The following is a 25,988-nucleotide window of genomic DNA, read 5'->3' as shown; positions in this document are numbered from 1 at the left end:
CAGGGGCCGCTTCACCGATACTTCTCTGGCCCAAAATGACACTCGTGCTATAGGACACTCAAGGAAGAATACAAGGCAATGAAGGCAAGCGTGCTTGTGCCTCGTTAAGTGAAACAGGACGGTCAAAGTAAGATCCGAAAGATGAGGTGGAAGGCAAGATTCAAAACGCTCGCACTCTGCACAGCTCGTACAAAGCCTGCCCAGATCGATACTGGAGGTCGTTGATCGCGGAGTAGTGAGAAAAAAGACCAGACACGCGGGAGAGAGGTGAACGCGTGCTTCGGTGCTCAGGAAATGCCTTAGACCGCTCACGTCGTTCTGTACAAACGCTATGCAGATGCACTATTAATACTCCATCTGCAATATTCATAATGTTGCATCATGCGTGAGTATATACGCATTCATGTTTACCACCCGGTAAACACCCTTACAAAAATGACTTTAGACTGTCTATAGAAAGTCTATAGACTTTTCATAGACGACCTTTCCTTTCTATAGATTTGGACTTTTGTTGATATAAAGTCTATAGACTGTCTATAGACGAAAGTCGATAAAGTTTCTATTTCTTTTTGTCTATTCGCAGTCTATAGACGGTCTATAGAAAAAAGTCGATAAGGTGTTTGTTTCCTTTTTGTCTGCTTCCCCTCTATAGAATGCCTACAGACGAAAGTCGACACAGTCTCTATCTATTTTTGTCCATACTTTGTCTTTAGACTTTCTATAGACGAAAGTCGATAGGGTTTCTATTTCTTTTTGTCTATTCGCAGTCTATAGACGGTCTATAGAAAAAAGTCGATAAGGTGTTTGTTTCCTTTTTGTCTGCTTCCCCTCTATAGAATGCCTACAGACGAAAGTCGACACAGTCTCTATCTATTTTTGTCCATACTTTGTCTTTAGACTTTCTATAGACGAAAGTCGATAGGGTTTCTATTTCTTTTTGTCTATTCGCAGTCTATAGACGGTCTATAGAAAAAAGTCGATAAGGTGTTTGTTTCCTTTTTATCTGCTTCCCCTCTATAGAATACCTACAGACGAAAGTGGATACAGTCTCTATCTATGTTTGTCCATACTTTGTCTATAGACTTTCTATAGACGAAAGTCGATAGGGTTTCTATTTCTTTTTGTCTACTCGCAGTCTATAGACGGTCTATAGAAAAAAGTCGATAAGGTGTTTGTTTCTTTTTTGTCTGCTTCCCCTCTATAGAATACCTACAGACGAAAGTAGACACAGTCTCTATCTATCTTTGTCCATACTTTGTCTATAGACTTTCTATAGACGAAAGTCGATAGGGTTTCTATTTATTTTTGTCTATTCGCAGTCTATAGACGGTCTATAGAAAAAAGTCGATAAGGTGTTTGTTTCCTTTTTATCTGCTTCCCCTCTATAGAATACCTACAGACGAAAGTGGATACAGTCTCTATCTATTTTTGTCCATACTTTGTCTATAGACTTTCTATAGACGAAAGTCGATAGGGTTTCTATTTCTTTTTGTCTACTCTCAGTCTATAGACGGTCTATAGAAAAAAGTCGATAAGGTGTTTGTGTCTTTTTTGCCTACTTCCCCTTTATGGACTACCTATAGACGAAAGTGGATACAGTCTCTATCTATTTTTGTCCATACTTTGTCTATAGACATTCTATAGACGAAAGTCGATAAGGTTTCTATTTCTTTTTGTCTACTCGCTGTCTATAGACGGTCTATAGAAAAAGTCGACAAGGTGTTTGTTTCTTTTTGTCTATTTCCCCTCTATAGACTACTTTTAGACGAACGTCGATACAGTGTCTATTTATTTTTGTCCATATACTTTGTATATAGACTTTCTGTAGACGAAAGTCGATAAGATTTCTATTTCTTTTTGTCTACTCGCAGTCTATAGACGGTCTATAGAAAAAATTCGATAGGGAGTTTGTTTCTTCTTTGTCTACTTCCCCTCTATATGGGCTACCTGTAGACGAAAGCCGATACAGTTTCTATTTATTTTTGTCCATACTTTGTCTGTTGACTCTCTATATTATGGACAATAGTCGACAAGGTTTCTATTTCTTTCTCTACTCCTGGTGTATTGAATGTCTATAGAAGAAAGTCGATAATATGTAATTCCGAGTTCCCATACCCCCCGCCCTCTGCGAACGCGATGATATGGCACTGGTTTATGCACGACGGCACCGCAACCCTGGCGCGGCGGGCAAACCGTGCAGACTGCTAGTCTGCGTTCGGTGCAGCTGCACCGAACGAGGATCGCGGCGGAGCAGGCACCGTCCGAGTCACCAAGGTCTTCCAGGCACCCGAAGGCCCTAAACCTGGCTGCTTCCAGGACGTACACTTCGCGAAGACCAGGTGGTGAAGGTCAGATGGTGAAGATGTGGCAAAGGGGGTGAATAAGTGGCGAAAGCCCGCAGACCAGGTGGTGAATTCACCACCTCTGAGTTGTCGTGGTCTTGCATGTCTATAGATTAACAATAGACAAACATCGTTAACCTGGGCCCAACCCGTGTACGCTGTAACCAAGCGCAGGTACCGGTGGATAATACATAGCTGCATTTGATATAAGCCACTAAAGTTGTATACTGCTGAGATTGCTATAGAGCCTATTTGTAGACATTAGTATACACATAGTGTATACCTCCGCATTTGTTGACCACATATGATCTACGTAGTCACTCTCGGCAATCCCAAGACAGTCTTCACAGTTGTCGCATCACTTTTGCGGCAGTAGAATAACGGAAGCAAAACGCCAATCCAATTGTTAAAATATATGTTATGAACGCCAGCTTCAGATACAAGTGGATTCGAAACAGGCATCAAGCTAACAGCAAAGACACTCGTAATGTTTGTAGCTGACAACGCGGACTTTGTGAATGTGCCATGAACCGATGTCGCGCATGTAATGTTCGCGTTGTGTGTCGTCCGATTCTCGGATACTTTTCACATTGTCTTCATATCTCGGCTGCGTCACTAACATCGGGCGACTTTTGTTGCCTAATATCCTGCACTATAAACTCATCAACGTTTCTCATTCACTTAAAATAGGTGCCAAATTCTCTGAGCCCACCCAGTATTTCGCCGGCGGTATGCCTGCGCAGCCACGCATATGAGTACCTCAATGCTGTACTGATTGCTTTGACCTATCATCGGAACAGAAAATTAGCACTAACATACGTGCGGGCATCACATTTAGCGGTACGCTGGAAGATATGCTACAAATACGCTGTATTACTCATCGACGCTGGCAATAATGCGTTAAAAACGTCTGAAGGGCACCGTAACGGCTTTTACAAACAGCGCATTCATGTTAGCGTTCCAGTCTGATACGATAGCCCACAGCGTTTGTCTTACAACCTGCCAGCGCATATCCTTCGTCCACGAAAAAAATGCATAACGGAAAAGAAAAGCCACCCGTTCCGGCGCGCATGGCGCATCAGAGAGAGAGAGAAAGAGACAAAGAAAAAAATGAAGGAGGAAAAGGCGCTCACACTCCTCCGAGAGCGCACGCCCTCCGCGCGGAGCTCCTGCGCATGCTCGGAGTTCTTGCGCATGCGCGGCGGTGCGCCGTCTCAACGAGCGCGCCAGGCCCGTAAACGGTTGTGCCGGTGTGCGGTGTCTCCCTGAACGTTGGTGTCTGTGTATGCGTGTCTTCTTTGTGGCATCACAAGTCAACTACATTGAATGGTAAGCTTTATCAAAGACGTTTTGCGTCAATACCTCATGATTATGTGAGCGCATTTCGTAGCGCGAACCGGCTGCACGTAGCGCAGGCGACTCGGGTATAGTGTCGGTTTGTCGTTGACATGGTTTGATAACGCGCTCCTGTTCTCGCTTCTACTATACGGAATGTATTACGGCGAGCGATCGCTCGTGCGTGTTGATTTTATCATTATAGCTTAGGTGCGTAAAAAAGGAAGTACACCATGTTTTAACTTGATACTGAGCTACCACTAAGCGGATTGTGTGTGTTGGGCAGCCAGTGTGGTAGATCTCATTTAGTGGCGCTAGATCCGGCCGCGATGAATGCTGCACCGTATGTGTAGCGAAATTCTCGTGACACGCTTTACGCATATATCTCGAAATTGTGTTAGCATCAAGAATTTTCAAACAGACAGGCATAGTTGAATAACTGCTAGCGTACTAGGATGAAAGGCCCTGTTTGCGGGGCATGCATCAGCAGTGTGTGCGCTGCCGTTCTCGCATAGTTTCAAAGTAGCAGTATTTTTAAGGTTCCTGGCAACCAATCTAAATAATTTTGGGAAGTTACAGCAAGCAAAACACGAGACTTGAAGAAATATCTAGTAGAAATCTCTAGATTCACCCAATCTATTTATATGCAACCACAAACGCTTTTGGAGCATGAAACCTGCATGCGATAAGCTTAGTCACTTGCAGCTCCGCAACTTAGCCGAAAAAATTAGAGAACAATAAATTAGTCGCTCCGGGAACACCTTTACACGTTTCAAACTGAAGGCATTGCGTTTGACGGTAGTTGGAAGATTTGTTTTTTGTCTTTTTAAACAATTTAACAGCAGAAGTTATCTTTCGAGCTATATGAAAAGCGTTAAGCGGCTTCCGATGCTTCGGCGTTCTGTAGTTTACGTGCTCTTAATCACAAGGCAGCTGCTGGCGCAGATTCGCATTGTGCTAATCGTGCATGGTATGAAGCCATTGTCGTGCGTAATAAGTGTTCCGGTTTTCATTACTGTTGCCTGTAGCGCCGTCGTCTTGGACAGACTGCATACAATATGCGCTGTACAAAAGAAAAAAAGAGCCAGATTATCAATTTGGTGGTCTTTTCTAAGTAGATAACGCACAGATTATTCAAATAATTCAGTGGGCATTGCATTTGTTCTACCCTTATCAACACACCTAAGAGATCGTAACATGTTTTAGTTGATAAGTAACCTGATCAGTACGCCCCCATTCATGTGCATTCTACTGAAAGTGTGGCAAATGTATTCATCTCGAAGTATGAGAAAAGAGACATTGCAGACTGTTCTAAGCGGAAGTAAATTGCAAATCTTAACGTGATTGTTCAAAACTGCAGTCAGTATGCTGAGCATGTTCGTTCGGCACGGGCATATTGTATTAACACCTGAAAAATGTGCACAGTCCAGCCGGGTATCTTTGTTTCAACAAGTATTATTATAGGAATCGCTTGGGATTCTCGCATTTCTTTTATTTTTATAAGTACACTGTGTGTCACATGAACCTGTCCTAAAACGAAACGTACCGTTGCTGGCACCGGCGACCATTACGGTTGTCTAACTGCTTATCATACTGTAGTATAACGAAACATCATAATGGTACTGATTAATATTCCCATGTAGTCTTGTTCACCATACCATGCAAATTGTTCACCATACCATGCAATAAAACATTCTATAAAGGTGCTGATTTGTATTGACAAGCAGCCATTAGTCATAGTTAAACCGCATTAAGTATTGACTTCGATGGTTTGAGCAAATATATTAAGCTGCTTAATGAACACACAAAGAATATACACTTGTTATTTTTGCCTCATATTGCTGCATCTACTTATTTGCAGCATACACCTGCAGCACCTTTGGGACTAATGACACAAAGGTCAAGGCCAGCCTGGCGACCATGCTTGCCAAGGAGTAGTGTAAATATTTAATCTGTTTCCATAATAGCATACGACATGAATTTAAGGAATTCATCTATTATATCGAGCAATAAAAACGGTGAATGCATTGCTGGCGCATTTGTTTTATTTTTCGCACTGCATGATTCAGCACTATATAAATTCTTTCTGTTTGTGCAACATATATGAAAGTACAGCTGGTTCAGAAGCATTATTAATCTACTAACGGTAATGCATAAGTGCAGATGAAAAGGAACAGGTGCACATGCATAAATACATTCAAAACTTTTTGCTACCGCATGTGAACAAAAATGTAAACTAACTTGTAGGTAGCCGCTATGGAGTTATGGCCTTATACACTCTTTGTAGACTTGTCTATAAGATGTCTGTGTATATAGAGTGCCTATAGATTAAAAAAAAATTCATATTTGTTAACAAATGTCTGTAGAATGTCATAGAAAAAAAGTGTATCGGACTATAAAGTTCTGTTTTTGTAGACTGAAGTCTATAGAATGTCTATAGACTATCTATATACATTTGTATATAGACATTCCATAGACTTCAGTCTACAAAAGTAGAACTGTATATATAGTTCTACTTTTGTAGACTGAAGTGTATAAAATGTCTACGGACAAATCTCATCTGTAGACATTCTATAGACTTCAGTCTGCAAAAGTAGAACTGTAAGCCTATACACTTGTCCATAGACAGTCAATAGACAGTCTATAGACTCAGACTTATAGACTAGTCTATAAAAAGTGTATGGCCATAAGTCTCTAGACTGTCTATAGGCAGTGTATAGACAGTCTATAGACTCAGACTTTTTATAGACTAGTCTATAAAAAGTGTATGGCCATAAGTCTATAGACCGTCTATAGACAGTCTATAGACTCAGACTTCTTATAGACTAGTCTATAAAAAGTGTATGGCCATAAGTCTATAGACAGTCTATAGACAATCTATAGACTCAGACTTTTTATAGACTAGTCTATAAAAAGTATGGCCATAAGTCTATAGACTGTCTATAGACTGTGTATAGACAGTCTATAGACTCAGACTTTTTATAGACTAGTCTATAAAAAGTGTATGGCCATAAGTCTATAGACTGTCTATAGACTAGTCTAAAGAAATGTCTATAGACAGTCTATAGACTCAGACTTTTTATAGACTAGTCTATAAAAAGTGTATGGCCATAAATCTATAGACTGTCTATAGACTAGTCTAAAGAAATGTCTATAGACAGTCTATAGACTTCATAGACAAATGTCTATAGACTGTCTATGGACTTTCTATAAAAATTTTTGTAAGGGCATGGTGTTGCCAGTCACTGCCGGATGGCACTGGATATTTCTGTGGGCGTGGAGGGCGTGAATTTCGTTGTTTAACAGTGAGATTAGTTCACCCGTTACATGGAATTGCGTGTCACACTTGGTATTTCTAACCAAGCACGCCAATATTGTCCCTTTACCTCATTTTAACTTTCTACTCGGGCTTCATTTGTTCACTATAGCGTGTTATACTTGTTATAACGCGTTACAGCGTGTTATACCTGCACGTTCCTGCTGGTATGGCACCAGCTCTCGAGACAATACCGGTCCAAGGGTTATCGCACAAATGACAAAGTACGCGTACACCCGAAGGCCTGCTGAAAGGGGCGACGACCCCGTCATCCGAGCCAAGACGGGCAAAGGAGTGACAAAGAGCGTGCTTTGCTTTAGCGGAGGCCAACCCCCGTCTTCAAGCAGTGTAGCCGACCGGAACGCGGCTCCGAATAACCCCCCTGTCTACCTCTCCGCTGGGGACCCGCGCGTCATCAGAGACGCGCAGCTTCCGGCGTCCTCAGCTGCGTGCCCATACTGCGCGCCAGGCGTGCACGCGCACCTGCCGCCGCCGTACACGACGCGCCTTTACGGAGCTGGACACAAAGCCAGCCGGCCGACCAGTTGTTGGTCAGCAGAAATAGAACTCGAGGAACAGGCAACGGGCAATCGCCGGTGGCGCTGCCATTGATGCCGATGCATGCTTTGCAGAGAGCCCCGCCGCCATCGGCCGCACCCCAAAATGTAATGCGCAAATCAAGCGTCACTATATGCATGGCCGAGATGAAAATAGGCACGTGTAAACTTCAGCAGTACCTGTTGCGCCAACGGTAGACGTATGGTATGCGTCTGTGGACGACGTATAGCAAGGGTCTACCGACAGACCAACGTGCACTTTTGAATCTTCTCTGCTCGACTGTAATATCAGTGATCGGCCGCTCTGTTAAGTCAGCTGTGGAAAGAAGGCGCACTCCCTCCACGAAAGTCTCGCATGTCACTTGTATTCCCCTTGTCCTGCATCTCCCCCTGCGACGTGGCGGCCGCCCCGGCTGCGGGAAGTCGTGGGTTTGTCACCCGCCACTCACTAGTGTGAACACGAGTACCCCGCCATGCACTTACCAGGCCAACGCTCACCTCAGGCGAAAGGGGCTGTCAAACCTCGAAGGCACGGGGGACGTGAAATGCATCCTCCCGCGAAATTAGGGACAGCTGGGCGAGTTGGCGTATAGTGAACAGCGCCAACAGACGAGCACAATGACGCAAACGCTACAATACTGCGCACTGTCTTGTTTTACTTTCCTTGGGCTCGTCCTTCGCGCTATTTTCTTTATCATGACGTCTCCCCGATTTTGCTTGCGTACCTGGTACTCGACGTGTTCGGCCTGTATTAAATTTGGTACATGCCCCGCTGGCGAAGCCTCCCGTCCTGTGCGGTTCTCGTTAATAAAACTTGATTACATTGCTTAGGAAAGCAATCATTCCTACTTACCGTTAATGTTCGCCGTTATCTATTTTATACAACTTAATTAACATAACGTAACTTAATTCCAACTCCAAGTGCACTGATGCAAATACGGTCAAAGAAGAAGAGGCCTTTACGAAGTGTGCACATTTCTTTACCCGGTGCGCAGTCTCCACCACGAGACAGCTCGTGCTGCAGGCAGCGTTCCCGGACGCAAGCACCACGACGGAACAACGGCTATTGTTCACTGCGCAGTCGGTGCTATCAAATGGCTGCTGCTGTGCTCGTAACTATACAGCTCGTTAAACCTTTGCGCTTCGGCGAAGCCCAAAGAAGCCGCCGCGATTTCAGCACGCAAGACAGAAGCGCTTAACGCGCATTTGACGACGCTGTGCCTGCGTCAACAGCAACGCACTAACAGTAATTCATCAACGGCGCTACGGAAAAAAAAAAGAAAGGAAAAAGGTCATTAGCTGCATAAAGGGCAAAACACCGACACAAGTATACCACGGCACACGGAGAACAGCTGTTGCCGCGATCCGCACATCGAGCGCTTTAACAGTAGAACGGATCTAGTGTACGTTACATTAACTCTGACGAGCGCAAATGAACAGGCTCTTTGAATCATCGCAATCCCATAACGAAATTTGCTGTTTAACGAGCCAATCTGGTTCCGGGTTGGCATCCGATACGCTCTCGGCACCTATACGCTCACGCAAAGGCGAGTTTCGGAGAGCAAATAGAGCCTTCGACTAAATTGCTGAATATGCCGCAGGGCACGGTATATATATTGCATGCAATACTGAAAACTGCCTTCTCAAACTCCACAGAGCCCTAACAATGTGGCTTACCACATTATTCCAGAACCGCGGCAATACACGGGGCTGCCGATTTTAACGCCACATATTTGTGGATACCAAATTTTGTTCAAACCAAAACTAACTATAGTGCCAGCTTTACACTCTCAAGAGCATGTATACTGCTCGACTATTTCTCCCTGTCAACAAAGTTTGGTCTTGCTTCCGAGAGCGGCATATGCATACCTTTTTGAACTACATGTGTACTTACGGCATGTGCAAGTCCTGTGGCAATAACTACGAGGGATCGGAACAAAATCGGACTGCCTGTGAGCGACAGCCCGTTGACACGACGAGAGACAAGCCATGCACATAGAACAGCATAAGAACAGGCTGCTTGACAGATTCACGGAAACGTAACGGAGATGAGAAAACAAGTGAAAACGTACACCAGACCGTCCTATATGTGCGCGAATGGAGTCAGCTACACGTGCCAGTCGTAAGTAGCGCTTTCCAGTGAGCCAAAAACTGCAACTAAGCCAATCAAGTCAGCTATATCATTATTGAGGTAATCGCCAAGCTACAACACAGTTCAGAACCACCGAAGTGCTAGCGACAAGCCACGCATTGTCTTTTTCCCGACGCTTCCCGTACAGCTATGGCAATAAATAAACTCAGATTAGCAAAGCGAGCGTTAAATCAACGAAATAATGTAAATAACTGGCACCACGTGACCAATTAGAGAGACAACGAAACGCACGCTGACGACTATAGCTTATATATATTACATCGATTCAAGCTGGGACGGACAACCACTGTCTAGATCACGCCGCGGCATTAACAAGCAGCCGTGGTCCCGCCTCAGTAGCGTAACTACAGACAGACACGCTTGGCCTACTCCCCCCCCCCCCCCCTCCCCTTCGTCTGGCGATGACGGATGGGTCGCGACAGCGGTGTGGGGCGCCGCCTGCGTCGAGCTGCCATCGTGCACACACAAATGTCACGTTCCGCGTCACGTTTGTGCGTGCAGGTCACCGCTGTGTTGACGCCACGAATTACAAAACTACGAGGTGTAGAGAGAGAGAGAGGCCGGGGGGGGGGGGGGGGTTAGGAAGAAACGTGAGTGCGTGCTTTTGGTCGGTTAAGCCAGAAAGGCCCGGTAGGGACATTACATGTGGCGGAACCACTGATAATAGCTAATGACGTAGCTCGTTGCAGATAAGCAACGGTAACACACGAAAGTGATGAATGCGACAAATCTAGAAAGCACTGCTGTTTCCAATAGGATTTCTCACGATTACACCAGTATCTATAAACAGTACAAGTTCTCATAGAATACAGATATAGGGTATCTAGATAACAAAAGGCTTTCGAGCACATGTCTGCAACTACGCAGGTTTACCTTAGCATGCTGACCTGTCATGGCCATTAGTGTCCCTTTTATACAATGGCCAGTCGAACGAAAACGGTTATTTTTATATTGAGCGAATGAGAAACACTTTAGCATGATTTTACACGTAATTTTCCCCACAATCAATACAATTTTCCAACGTATGCGCAGCATCTGAATTCCCGTGGAGAAGAGGAAGAAGAGGAAACTTTATTAAAAAGAACGGTCCGGTAGTTTGTTATAGAGGCCTCAAGCGGCGGCTCCAAGTCCTTGGACTCGGGCGGCATCTCCGGCTTGCCGGACGGCCCAGAGCTGGTCTTCCAACTACGGAATTTTGAGAGTCGCCTTCCAGCGGCGGCGACGCCGATTGAGAAGGTCCCCGGCGGCTCCCGCAGCGTGGGGCGGCGTCCCGTGGGGAAGAAAATATTTTTGGCTGCGCAATCGTGCACCGATCGGTTGATCTTTATCTGACCGAACTTGTTTTCGCCAGTATCTCGCTGAGCGGGGAAAAAAAAAAAAAACATTTGGCAGCCACTCGGTACGACATCTTGTGAATACGGAAAGTGGTGGACACCTAATGCGTAGGTTGTGAATGGCAACTGTTACAAGGGTAGTGATAGGAGGACGGGCATTACGCTCTGGCGTCGCAACTCGATGTGCCTGACCCGAGTGAAGGGAGAGAAGTCACGCCACTTGGGAATTTTCGACGCCATACGCCTGTTGCGCTGGTAAACGTGTATTGGCGCACTTAAACTTTCACCCTTTAATTAATTTCTTAATTGGGGCGGCTATCTTTGCAACGAGACGGTGACGATGTTATGGACTATGTACCGGCAACAAGTTTGCCAACTTACACGTCAGTGGCATGAAAATTTGAAATGTACAACGAATTGAGGGTTTTCATTTGACTGCCCCTCGTGCTGCTTCACAACGATGGTGACAATCCCCTGGTGGTCAAAATTAATCCGGAGTCCCTCACTACCGCGTGCCACTCAATGAAAATCGCGGTTTTGGCACGTAAAGCTCTAGAATTTATTCACGGTAACTTACGAAACACGCTCGAAACCGTGCTGGCAATAGACAGGTTACTTGAAAACGATGACTGCCTATCTCCTCCTCCCCCGGTCAAGTGCACGCGCAATTCTGAGAGGTCACGCGCGCGCGCACACACACACTCGAACACCGCGACGGTGCGGTGTTATCGTGCCGCTGTGTTTACACAGGCCACAAACGGCTCTGCGCATTAATACCTGCCCAAAGGAAACACTATCGCGTTCGCCCGACAAAATATACCCGCACCTGACAATCGCGGCGGTCTGCGGTAACCGGCGTGGCGTTGTGCCGCAATTTCGTTTACCGACACAGCAGCTGACGCGCGGACTGACGGGAGCTGTCTGTAGCAATAGTGAACGTGCGCGCACAACTGTGCACGGCCATCTATCCTTTCGTCGCCGAAAGGAATTTGTATCGCGGACGTCACACGGCTGAATCATGCTCCGATCAGGCGCAAACGTCTGCTTCCGAGGATGGCGGACTTGCGTCTAACGCGGCTGTATGCACGTCTGGGTTTTGTGAGAAGCAGCTGCAGGTGCGTATACTCCTTTCGCCTTTGACCGTACTTTCCCTTACTACGAAAAAAGATCTACACTAAAGAACTTGACTAATAAGCTCGAGTAGAAGACGGTGTATGAAGTGTATTATAGACGGTACGCAGGCAATACCAATCCGGAAATGTGTGAACCATAACTAGGCCGAAAGTCAGACCTGTTAAGAATTTTTGTCTGCACCACACTCCCAAGAGTATTTGACAAACCAAATCACAAATATAAGAGAAAGTAAATCAGTCCGAAGGCATAATAATAATAATAATAATATTTGGGGTTTTACGTGCCAAAACCACTTTCTGATTATGAGGCACGCCGTAGTGGAGGACTCCGGAAATTTTGACCACCTGGGGTTCTTTAACGTGCACCTAAATCTAAGCACACGGGTGTTTTCGCATTTCGCCCCCATCGAAATGCGGCCGCCGTGGCCGGGATTCGATCCCGCGACCTCGTGCTCAGCAGCCCAACACCATAGCCACTGAGCAACCACGGCGGGTAGTCCGAAGGCAGCCCGGTAAACTTGTATAAGAGGTCGCCGCGCTTAAGTTCTAACATCAATCATTACGAACATGCCTAATCTTATTGCGCAGCTGCCTCGCTTAGAGCGCATTTCGATTAAGGAGGTGATCTATTGATAGGCAGGCCGACCAATCCGCCCTCGTGAATGTACAATGTGCGGTTTATGAGTGGGAAATCATTCAACGCTATTGCTTTTCCACACACACACACACACACACACACACACACACACACACACACACACACACACACACACACACACACACACACACACACACACACACACACACACACACACACACACACACACAAAGTGTGTGTCTCTCGAAAACACACACACAGTGTGTGTGTGTTTTCGAGAGACTCTTTTCGAGAGACCGGGGAAAGTGCGTCGAGCAGCGAAACAGGAGGAAAACAACCACCACTGTATACGTGCGGCGACTTTCCGAGTGCCCAGAATGAGAGCCCTTATGCCAGAAGTGCATGCTTCACGCGAGCGTATATTTTTTTATCTCTCCTGGCGACACCGGATCAAGAGAAAGTCGTTACACAGCAGCGAGCGCCGCGAACGAGCTGCGGGGCATTAAGCGCTCAAGTCACGAGGCAGTTCCTGTGCGAGGTGTTTCAGGCGATTATACACAGTTCGAAGAGGTTCGAGACTGACGAAGCGCTCCTTCAAAATGGCGTCCGCCGATTTCGCGGTAAGAGGTTGCTGGCTATTAGAAAATGACGACCGACGTTTCGCTTTTCTCAATTTCGCGCACACACCCCGGCGCCGGTATACGTCAACACGACGTAATTTCGAAGTCTGTAGGATTTCAGACTTCTGTTCCTTTAAAGAAGAATGCACACTGTAAAAAAATAAATGTGAGAAATAAAATCTCAGAATGACGTCACCACAGAAATTTCAATGGAAGAAAAACTTGAAAGTTTCTTTTTTCCAGTTTGACCTACGGCCAATAACATTTTTCTGAATTTTAACAAATTTGATCTTTATATGGTAAGTGAAAGATGTGCCATCAATACCGTGAGCAAGATAAGTTTTTCTCCTCTCTTTAGTATTCTCAATTTACATTTGTGAGCAGAAATACCTTGTATGCGCGACTGCATTGGTCTTTCTGAACAAGATTACACTGAGCCAATCAGGGCGACTCGTTCAGCTCAGAGCATGGTTAAATTAACTCGTAGAGTGAACACTCGAATGTGTCGCGTAGTGCCGGGTGTCTTGGCGCCAGACATATGGTATTTCTACATAGCGTGCTCATCTGTACATATATGATGACCTCTTACCAGCATTTGACTCTCGTGCTACATGAAAGCCGCAGTCATGAGGGGTGGAAAAGTTACTTCCTCAATCGAATAAACTATACGTAAATTTTTTGTCTCGAAGGTTACGGGGGGAAAGAAAGCGATTTTTTTTGCCAAACTCATGAAACAGAAGAAGCTAACAGAAAACAGCAGAGAACAGAAAATGTCACAAAAATTGCCTTCTGTTTTTAACACACACACACACACACACACACACACACACACACACACACACACACACACACACACACACACACACACACACACACACACACACACGCACGCACACGCACGCACACGCACACACAATACAACGGAAGTCAATCTTTACAGGCAAAAATTGACTAGGCCCCAGAAGGGGCCGTCAAAAAGCTGTGACGTCACGGCGCACTGGATTTCACCACAGCGTCGCCACCAGCCTCGCGTTAGAGTTTGTTCTGGCTTGAGGCTCTTCTTACGGCAACTTGTTTGTTATTGTAGCGACGCAATTTACTAACACACCTGCATCGCGGCTAGCGGCGCCGCACCAGCAGATGAACCGCGCACTCGCGACTGGCTCGTGCTGGAAGCAGCACGTGCAAACGCACACTACACACTCGAAACCGGTTGCTCGCGCAGCAGGTGTCTATCTGCTCCGCCGACGCGTCTCGGCAATGACAAGATGGATGGCGGCTGGTGTAGTTGCGACGACGCAGATTCGTCACACGTTCGCACACCACGTGACCACTGTACACGGGGCACAATGGCGCGGGCAGACAACACGGAAACCAATAACGTCTCATATTACATACACCACAGATTGAACAGACACTCGGCTAACGGTATGCACAACCTCAAAACAGCGCATGCACAAGGACAAAAAAGAAATAAATAAAAGAGACGCTCTAGCGGCGAAACGCGAGTGTGCGTGTGCGAGGCCATAACAGATCCCCCCCTCAAACTAAACTACAAATGACGAGCGCACGTCCGCTGAACAGGGTCGCCACTCTGCGCAAGCGCCGCGCTTGACGCAACGTTTTCGTGCGGAAACCAAGTCGAGAACGCACCGTGTTACTCTGCTTACGAGGCCACAGTGTGCCGTAGACAGATTACGCATTAAGGTCCCGACTCGCGAGAAGCGCATGCAACTCGTCGTCCACCGTTCCCCGGTGCGACTCCCACCTTGGCGACAGCCGTACCACGATTCGCACTTTAAAAGGGCACTAAGTGACGCACTAAACCAGCATATATTAACAGATTTTATACCAACTTTCATTTTCCAGTTACAGGTTGATTATTAGAAGAAAATGAAAATAAAATAGGTAAAAGGTTTTATAATGTCGCGGGTTTCGGAGTGTACTTATTGTGGGCTAACTTGTGCCCTGTGGGTAAATAAAAAGGACTGCCGCGTTCTAAACAGGAGATCAGGAATGCCTTCTCTCGAGCGTCGCTTCACCTCTTATTGTACACGCCGACAACGGCCACCTACGATGCGAGTGCGTGCGGCGAAAACACGTGCCATTATTTCGTCGTCTTTTGCTGCAATACGCCGTTATTCTTTGGGGGGGGGGGGGGCGCACGAACCTGGGCACGTTGTTTAAATATGTTTCTGTCTTGTATCATCATCCCCGCTTCAAAACGCATCGTCCCGCTGCGTAAAGTGACGAAATTGTTCACAAGCTGTTGTCCATACTAAAGTGGTATAGGGTACAAAATAGATGTTTGGTAGAATATTCACTGCATGTCCTAATATGGCTTCAGGCTGACCACATGTACAGTTTCTGTGCGACGCCGGCATCGTGATGAGCTCACTTGCCCTTCTGGCGTAACTTCGTAGTTCAGAGGACTGATGCGGCGAAGCACTCGGTAAGGGCCGAAATAACGGTGCAAAAGCTTTTCGGACAGGCCGCGCGTCCGCACGGGAGTCCACACCGATACTCTGTCGCCTGGTGCACATCTCGACTTCCCTTCGCCGCAGGTTGTATCGGTACGCGTCGATGCGCTGCCTTTGTTGAATGCGATGACGCGCCAGCTGACGTGCTTCGGCCCTCTGTGTAGTCTCTGATGTAAGGGTTACGTTCTGTACTGTCGCTGACAGGCAGCATTGCATCCAAGGGTGTGGCAACTGTTCGACCAAAAACAAGCTGGAATGGCGTTACTAGAGTGGTCTCTTGCAATGCGGTATTGTAGGCAAATGTTTCATAGGGTAGTACCTTGTCCCATGTACGGTGCTATGAGTCTACCTAAATTGACAACATATCGGTCAGCGACCTGTCCAATCGCTCGGTTGGCCCATTTGTGTGAGAGTGATAGGCAGTTGTTTTCCTGTGGCTGGTATGAGTCAGTTTCATAATGGATTGCGTCAAATCGGCTGTGAATGAAGTTCCTCGGTCCGTGATAATAATTGCAGGGGCACCATGTCGTAATACTATCCTGGTGACAAAGAATCGAGCCACTTCAACGGCCGTAGCACTGATTAGAGATGATGTCTCGGCATATCGGATTAGACAATCCGTCGCTACTACAATCCATCGTTTCCCTGATGACAATGTCGGAAAGGGACCGAGCAAGTTCGGTCCCTACTTGTTCGAACGGGGATCCTGGGGGTTCTATTGGTTGAAGGAGGCGTGCTGGTTTTAATGGAGGCGTTTTGTGTCTTTGGCAATCTCGACATGTTCGTACATAATGCTGTACTGAATTCAATAGCTTTGGCCAGTAGTACTTAGCATGAATTCGGGCGAACGTTCTGCTCACTCCGAGATGTCCTGCTGATGGGTCGTCGTGATAGGCTTCCAAAATTTCGGATCGCAAAGCTGAAGGAACGACGAGTAGAAATTTCTCTGTGCTGTGCTCAAAATTTCTTTTGTACAGAACGCCATTTCTCATCACATACGATGACAAGCCCCGGCAGAAAAGTCGCGCAACATAGACGGAGTGTCCCTCGAGGTGCCTGATGAGGAGGAGAAACTCGGCGTTAGACTGTTGGTGTTTGGCCATCTCATATGTTGTCACGGCTCCAAGAAACGGAAAGTCATGTCCATCTATCACAGGAGCAGATTCGACCGGCGCACGTGATAAACAATCAGTGTCACTGTACTTGCGACCTGACTTGTACACGACCGTTACGTCGTATTCCTGCAGCCTCAGACTCCATCTAGCAAGTCGTCCAGAAGGATCTTTCAGGTTTGCAAGCCAGCACAATGAGTGATGGTCGCCGATTGCTCGGAACGGTCTACCGTATAAGTATGGTCGGAATTTTCCTGTGGCCCATATTACTGCGAGGCATTCTTTTTCTGTGGCTGAATAGTTTGTTTCAGCCCTCGAAAGAGTGCGGCTAGCGTATGCGATCACTCTTTCCTCTCCGTTTTGCCACTGAACGAGGACGGCACCGAGTCCTAAATTGCTGCCATCTGTGTGGATGTCTGTTTCCGCTTGCTCATCAAAGTGCGCAAGGACCGGGTGGTTTTGAAGTCGCCGTCGTAGCTCATTGAATGCTTCTCGTTCACTTAGCCAGACGAAAGGCATATCTTCTTTCGTTAATCGCGTTAACGGCTCGGTAATCTTCGAAAATTTTTTGACGAAACGCCTGCAGTAGGCACAAAGTCCTAGGAATCGCCTAACGGCTTTTTTATCGATTGGTCTAGGAAACTTCTACTGCTGCGGTCTTCTCAGGGTCACGACGGATGTCTTCGAAGCTAATCACATGGCCGAGGAAAAGGAGCTCGTGGAAGCCAAGGTAACATTTTTGTGGCTTTATCGTCAGCCCTGCTGAACTAAAAGCTTTGAGCACAGTCCTTAGTCGTTCCACAGGGTGAGCAAAGGCGGTGGAAAAAATCTCGACACCATCAGGGTAAACCAGACAGGACTGCCACTTTAACCCGGAGAGCACAGTGTCCATCATCCGCTGAAAGGTGGCAGGTGCGGAACAGAGGCCGAACGGAAGTACCTTGAATTCGCATAGTCAGTCTGGTGTGACGAATGCTGTCTTCTCACGATCTCGTTCGTCCACTTCTATTTGCCAGTACCCGCTTTTGAGGTCGAGAGAGGAAAAGAATTTCGCATCCCGTAGTCCACCGAGGGTGTCATCGATCCTCAGAAGTGGACAGACATCTCGCTTTGTGACGGCGTTTAGCTTTCGATAATCAACGCAGAAGCGCAAGGTCTGATCCTTTTTCTTTACCAGCACCACGGGCTGGTCGATGGATGAATTACGTCGTCTCTAAGCATTTCTTCGACTTGTTTGCTGATGATCTCTCTCCTTCGGTGACACTCGGTAGGGATTCTGGCAAGTAGGCCTCACAGCTTCGTCGACAATGATACGGTGTTTGGCGGTGGATGTTGTCTGGGCTTTCGATGTTGAGGAACACGAGGCGAATTCTCATACAAAGTTTTCTATTTACTGCTTCTGGCTCGGTGATAGTGCTGCTTCGATGTTGACGGATGCAAGTCTACGTTGTCAGAATCCAGTAGCGCAGCATCGGAAGGGCTCAAATCCGTAATCTGTTCATAATCGTTAAGGCGGGAAATGACGGTTCCCTTCGCAACATGCTGGACTTCGTTTCTAAAATTAGTCAGGAAGACATTCGAACACCCGTCACGCAGCCGAACAAGACCCTTGCCATACAGATCCCTTTTTCGAGTAAGAGCCCAGTGCTACTGTCTGCTATTCCTTCATAGTCGCTGAATACGGTGCTTCTTACGGCGACAGCTATGTTGGATCTTGGGGGTATCGTGACGCCGTCGTCTATAATCTGAAGCGCATCAAATTGTTCCATAGAGGCGACGTTCATATCGCGGTTGTAGAGTCTCGCTCGCTGTTGTAGTGTCCTTTCCATGGTTGTAGCCTCGGAGAGGAATTCGGCGACGGTGCGTGGAGGGCTGCGAACCAAACTGGCAAAAAGCTCCTGCTTGACACCGCGCATCAGGTGTCGAAGCTTCTTGTCCTCGCTCATGCGCGCATCGGCCCGGCGGAATAAGCGGGACGTATCTTCGAGATACATTGCCACGCTTTTGTTGCTTCGTTGGCTTCTTGCTTACAAAGCGGCTTCAGCTCTTTCCCGGCGGTCTGTGCTCGGACACGTGGCCAACAACTCTCGTAGGAAGTCATCCCACGACCGGAGGACAGCTTCATGGTTTTCGAACCACATTCGCGCGCAGTCTTGCAACGCGAAGTAAACGTTGCGGAGCTCCCGGTTTTCGTCCCATCAATAGCAGTCCGCGACGCCCTCGAAGCCTTCCAACCAGTCTTCGGCGTATTCGAAGGTGTCGCCGTGAAAAGGCTCGGGCGTCCGCGGCTGATCAACAACGATGCGGGTTGAGGCTGTCTGCGATGTCGTTTCAGTATTGTCTGCTGCTGCTATTATAGTTTGCTCCGGCAAAAGAGGAAACTCAGGCGGCTCACCACGTAGGCGACGGCTCGTGCGCTGGTGGGCAGGCGTGAGCTCGTTGGGTCAGAGATGGCGTGGCTCCGGGCTGCTTTCTCCAACTCGAATTGGGCTGGAAATCATTACCCAGCACACCTCCACCAGAACTGTAACGAACAGTTAAGGGAGTCCACACGCAACTATTTATTGTGGGCTAACTTGTGCCCTGGGGGTAAATAAAAGGGACTGCCGCGTTCTAAACAGGAGATCAGGAATGACTTCTCTCTCGAGCGTCGCTTCACCTCTTCTTGTAGACGCCGACAACGGCAACTTACGATGCGAGTGCATGCGGCGAAAGCACGTGCCATTATTTCGTCGTTTTTTCCTCCAATACGCCGTTGTCCTCTTGGAGGGGAGGGGGGGGGGCACGAACATGCGCGCGTTGTTTAAATATGTTCCTGCCTGGTATCAATATTGTTATTTTGCCTGTTCTGGCGCAGTAGAATGTACTAGAACGCCCCTGGTAAAAAAAAAAAAAAAAGAAAAAAAGAAAAAAAGGAAAAAGGCCATTGAACGAGCTCAGCTCGTCAACGGTACTTGTCATTTTCTGGCCATTGATGAGCCTATAGTTTCCCCTCGGCGCTTAGCCCGGTGCTTCTCGTAGATGGCAACAGAGTCCGTGAGATAGCGCAGCAGAAAATTTATCCTTTCCGAGGAAGTAAACACGTTCGAAACTCGGATCTTTGAAAATAGCTAGACCAATTTTGGCCAGAATTATGGATACAGAGTGGCACGGAAGGGGCTAAAGCAGGCGTCGCTTCTCGTCTTGTTCTTACGTTTTTCTGGATTTACAAAGCATGCTGACACGATTAAAGTATTTACTTATTTATTTATTTTAGAGAGCGAGGGGGGATGGAAATGTCAAGGGCTATCATTGAAATATTATAAGGACTGACAAAGCAATACAACTCAAATTGCTTTTTTAATGCGTATTTTCACGCTCTGTGTATTGTCTGTGTACGCTTTCTTCGCTTTAATTCTAAATGTTACTCCTGTTGCAGCACCATCGAGAATCGGACGACAAAGAACTGAATTTGAGCGCGAAGTGTGCAGCCTATAACCAAATTCTCGCTTACGAAACACCGACGTACCAACCGTAACAATCAGCCATGTTCTCGGACTATACAGACATCCAACTCATTCTTAAATAATTTACGATGCCTTGGAATAAACGTTAGCGACTGCCTCTGAAATGGGCAATGTAACAGACCTTATCGACGGTCAGCGAAACCGACGAAAACGCCTCGTCGAGCGTGGGGCGTACGTAGCATTATGGACTATCGGTATATATGGAACACCCGAGTCAGACGCGTGCTGCAACTTTTGTGTGTGTGTTTTTTTTTTAATGCTGTAGCACTTTATATGTTCTACGCCTCCGGGCCCCGACAACTGTAGTACATGACCTTTGCGCAAGAAGAAAGAGGACGTTGTGTGCAACTGGCTGTAATCGAATAAAACACTCGTGTAGTGCATCGGTACCGTCTGGGTGCACTATGTGGTACGTCATTTAGCGCTGCGAATATATATATATATATATATATATATATATATATATATATATATATATATATATATATATATATATATATATATATATATATATATATATATATAAAATTGGGGTTTTACGTGCCAAAACCACTTTCTGATTATGAGGCACGCCGTATAGGAGGACTCCGGAAATTTTGACCACTTGGGGTTCTTTAACGTGCACCTAAATCTAAGCACACGGGTGTTTTCGCATTTCTGCCCCATCGAAATGCGGCCGCCGTGGCCGGGATTCGATCCCGCGACCTCGTGCTCAGCAGCCCAACACCATAGCCACTGAGCAACCACGGCGGGTGCTGCGAATGTCTGTATATGGCTACACAAAGATGGTCATTGTCCCAACGTGCGATACGTTATTAGCGTTTCTTTTATTAAACTTATCCGACCATCACATTGACACACAAGGCTCTTGACGATTCTACAGAGGCCTCGGAAATTGCAAGAACGCGTCATTTGATCTCGGAGGCCATGATTCTACATCAGTTTCCTACAAGAAAAAAATACCAGAGGGAACTCTTGCGGTAGTGTCTAGGGGAGCTGCAACTGTAGTCAACATGGGAATTATATGCTAGTGGCTAAAATGGAGATAAGGGGTAGTATATGAATTTACATAATCTGTCCCAGCTTCAAACGGTTTTCTTCACAAATTAATCATTTTCGACAAAACATTTTCTTAAGTACAACAACGCGGAATGATTATACGTACGTGTGCACAGATTTGTTGCCCTGCTGTGTTTGGAAAAGTGCGGTTGCCTTAAAGTTTAGAAAGAAACAGTAATAGGCAACATTGAGAACGTCTGAATCAACTAGCAAGAACGAACGAATTCATCCAATACAAGTCATGTTTAATACGACTTTCAAATAACAAGTCTAAAATAGAGAGTTCGAGACAATGAAGGAATGAAGTGGAAGTACATGTATTTGCACTATCTTCGTGCTCATGGCTTCAGATGTTCTTGCGACCTTACTTATCACGTTTTAATCGGGGATTTGACGAAACTTCCTCTGGTCAGATAAGACGAGGATGAAGTTGCGGGCACTGACCAAGCCAGGGCTTTTTTCCTTGGCTTGGCCAGTGACCGCAATATCTTCAACGCGTGTCAGTTTTCAAAATTTCCGAGCAAACAAAATTTTGTAAGCACAGCAAGGCAACAGGTCTCTGCGCACATAATCATAGCGAATAGTTGCACGCTTAACCCAATACTTTCCGTAAGATCACGTTACAAACTGAGTTCGCAATGCTGTTCAGGACAGAACAACGAAGTTTAGGCAAATCCATGCTTAATTATAAGCTTTCCTCCCTCCCCTTGTCCAGGCGGCGGGGTACTTAAGGTGCCCGCGCGAACAAGAGAAAACTATGATGGACGAAGTCTTTTCTTGCGACATGCCAAATAATGACAATAAATTCATGTAATACACATTATTCGCACGCTATACAAGGAGAAAAAAAGACGTTCCTTCAGAAAAAAAGAAAAGCGAGTCGGCAGCTTCGTCTTCTTGGCTGCGATCCTGGTCATTCGGGGAGGGTGGACTTAGTCTAGAGTTCTAAGGGCTTTTTTTCTTTTTCTATTCTACAGTTTCCTGTATTTGTGCCGACTGAACCGCCACAATTTCTCCCCCGTAGACACTATATAGCGCCAGAGTTCCCTGTAGCAGTTTTTTGTAGTAAGCTAAGCGCGATTCTACATAAGCAGCAGCAGCTAAAGAAAAATGTAAACGAACACGAATGCGTGCTCCTTCCGGTCCGTCTTGCGGGTGGATCGCGCTACGCGCTGTTGGCCCCGTTATCGCGAAGGCCTATTGCTGGTACCGTTGATGGCGTTGATGTCGCCGCCCGGCGAGCAGGTGAGCGTGTATGCGTGGCACATTCACATCGTACCTGCACGTTTGCGCAAAGCGAGCGGCATCTCGCTTTCCTCCACGCTCAAACCCTCCCCACCTTTTTTCCGGCAAAACTAATGTTAATGTATGTCGCCGCCGTTCCCACCAAAGAACGCAGTCGCCCTTTCTCGTTTTTTTTTTTGTCCAATCCTTTCCGTTTCACCGCAGGAGACACACGGGCACGTGCGCCTCTACGAGGAACCAGACCGAGAAGAGAGAAACCACAGTGCGTAAAGCATCGTCGCAGTTATGAAAAGCAACTGCTGTTGTGGGGCGCATGCGAATTCCCGGGACCTGTTTATGTGTTCTCTCCCTCTGTCCCCGTCTTTTTTGCGGTCGATATGATATGCAGTAAATACCAACTAGGCCAAAGTGAAGTTCTTCTGAATTCCCGGGAGCATAGGAAAAAAGCCAAGAAAAAAAAAAGAAAGAAAATAAAGCTATTGCGGTTATGTGAATATGAACAGGCAAAAGGGCGCGACAGAAATCCGCCTGTACACCATATCTTCTCCAATCAACACATGGCACTAAAGCATCCCTGCCCATATTTAAGGATAAACAATTAACTAAGCCTCAACGGGCATCATAAAAATTCATGACGTCACAGCGATTTAGTGCGGGAAATTCACCACCAGTCTTTGGTTCTTGCGGCTTTTCTGGCTTACCAGGCCTCTTCTGGTGGTAGGAGTCGCTTCATTGACCTGTAGGCTAATTCACTAATACATGTGACATCATTTTTCTGTAGCTACAAAGTAAACGAGTGATCACGTGGGCGGCTCCCTTCAGCGGCTTGCTATCGTGGTACGCCACATTCTGAGAAGCACGTTTGTACGCACTATCGGCATAAAATTCAAACATGAACAATTCCGAAACTACTCTAATGCGTTCTTTTGCTTCCAGCTGCATGCTGTCGACCCATCATCCTATAAAAATAATTTCAGCAGCCAATTTTCCTCCCGACGCTTCCAGGATTGTCGCTTTATTGCACACATTTCCCGCCTACGGTAATACATTCTCTGCCACCCACAAGCTTGATAATCGGCTATATGAACTCCTGGCGACAGCGCAGTTTATTTCGTCGTATTCCACCATTCTAGGGTCTGACAGTATAATTGCGCTACGATATGAGCACCTATCAATCAAAGATACGCGATACGTCGAAGTGCGTCACGCGCCTTATCGACAAAAATCGCACGAAGCCAATTTGTTTGGCGCATTGGTGTAGGAATATCTCTCTCTCTCTCTCTCTCTCAGCGCCAGGCGAGCGCTTTATCTGGTCCCCTTAGGGACTCTGATAACAAATCAATGTCAACGCCGAGTGATGCGCAAACAAATGCGCTCGCTCGCTCTAGTGTACACAACACTACCGCACTATACAAAAACACAGACAAGGGAGGGCGCACAAGGAATGGGGACACAACGCGCGCTAGTTTCGTAGCTCTCCTCGTAACTAATTGCGATTTTTCTTTTTCGTCATTTCCCCCCTTACCTAACTAAAACGGCAGCGGTGGCGCAAAAACCTCGGCGCAATGATTGTGCAAACAAAGGACGAACGCGCTCCGTGAGGTGTGTCGCTCGAGCAGGTCGTCTGCTCTTTTTCAGATACCGCGCTGCGCCGTGTGTCGTACGAGAGTGCGATAAACCCGACAGCGTAATAACGACGGGTCGGGCCGGTGCCTGCACCTTTCCCACCAAACCCAGATTCACGCTCCGCCGACCTCCGGCGGGGCCGTGCTCGCAAAGGCCGGATAACAAATAGGTGACCCTCGGAGGCGGCAAGTAAACACAATCGACAAATACGAGAGCCGCAGACGTGCTACAAGGCAAAATGCAAGGCACAAGATTGCCCCCAGGGATACCACGCCATTTGAGCATCTAGGCAAGCAAGAAGAAACTCTCGCAACGTTTCACAAAAGGAAGCTATTGTCCGTGCGTGAAGAGGCCCCCTCGACGCCAGTGGACAACAATTGAAAGCTGCTTGCGATGCGGGCTGCCAGCTAGCTCGTGTTTCGTGGTCGCATATAATACGCTAGCCGCAACAATTAAATTGTACGCGCAGAGGTCGCGTCCGGCTACTCTAAAACAGCACTAAGCAAAGCACCAGTATCCCTTTCACGTCCATGCAAATGCGAGCAGCAGAGTTCCGAGTATCAAAACAGCCGCGGTACGCATCACGTTACTAAAGGCGAAATATCAATGGAAGAGTTCCGTTAGATCAAGCTGGAACTCGACCGCTGTGCTAGCCGTTACCAAGTGGCATAGCCAGGCAGTGGCACACCAGGTGCAGTTAAATACTGACGTTAGTAAATATTGCACCCCCTCGCCTCGCCTGCTCGTCCCCGGTCAAGTGTGTGCGCGAAAACATTTCTCCTTACGCCACAGGCTGTACCCGCTCCTGCTATTAGTCCTTGAGTGTTTCGGCAGCGTGGGTTGGTTTCGATTCCAGCCAGCCTACAAGCGCCAACCTACGCGGAAAACGGCTCTCGCGCAAATTGACGCACGTACTAAGAAGGTGATGGTCTCTCCCCTTTTAAAGTCATGAACTGAGGTTCGCTTCGCCGCAACGGTGGCTAAAATTCGGCTCTGCATAACGGACGACGCTCGGACAAGAGGAGACGGCGGGCTTCCATCAAACAAGCTGCGCCCGAGGTTCACCGAAGCGAACTGTCAGGTGCTAACGGAAGGCGAAGAGCTTACCGGACGGCCACCCGAACGCTCGTGTCGTCGCCCATTATGCCGGTGGAAGCGAGCCCGTGGCGACAGCCTTGGTCAGCGCCGTAGAAGTCCTCTCATCTTTGCAGCATCCCAATGGTCGTCTGCGCGGCTTCGGCCTTTGCACCGAACGGGAGCCCGTGAAAGCACACAACACAGCGCGAGCTTTTCCGCCTGTCGGTTCAGCGCAGCAGCGCGACGAAACCGACGCTAAAACTGAAAACCACCGCCGGCTTGCAACTTGCAGCCAACTGATCTTTTTTTTTTCTTTTCCCTTTTTCCCCTCGCCTTCCAATCACGTGACACGCGTTCAGGTTCTGGCGCAGCGCGCGACCTGTGGCGCTCTCTCCCGTCTGATAAACACAACGTGTCGTGTGCCAGTGCGCGCAATCTCGGAGGCCTAAGTTAGCAAAGCCTCCGAGGTCAATGTCGGAAGCACGTCGGAAGTTAT

At 47.2% G+C, this 25,988-nt stretch overlaps 1 protein-coding gene across 5 annotated transcripts in view; it reads right to left on the bottom strand.

Moving 5' to 3' along the window:
* The window catches only part of Klp31E (kinesin-like protein 31E), a 107,316-nt gene extending 81,528 nt beyond the window's left edge, over window positions 1-25,788 (bottom strand). For 2 of the 5 annotated variants that reach the window (XM_075671785.1, XM_075671790.1), the window contains exon 1: window positions 25,523-25,788. In XM_075671785.1, coding sequence (XP_075527900.1) covers window positions 25,523-25,557 — 35 coding nt within the window. In that variant the 5' untranslated portion in view covers window positions 25,558-25,788. The other 3 variants (XM_075671786.1, XM_075671789.1, XM_075671787.1) reach the window with 3 other exon arrangements.
* Window positions 25,789-25,988: the final 200 nt, after the last annotated feature.

The sequence above is a fragment of the Dermacentor variabilis genome, chromosome 10 (genome assembly GCF_050947875.1).
Source record: "Dermacentor variabilis isolate Ectoservices chromosome 10, ASM5094787v1, whole genome shotgun sequence".
NCBI lineage: Eukaryota > Metazoa > Arthropoda > Arachnida > Ixodida > Ixodidae > Dermacentor > Dermacentor variabilis.
Note: the sequence above shows the minus strand (reverse complement) of the source record. Positions and strands in the feature narration are given on the sequence as shown.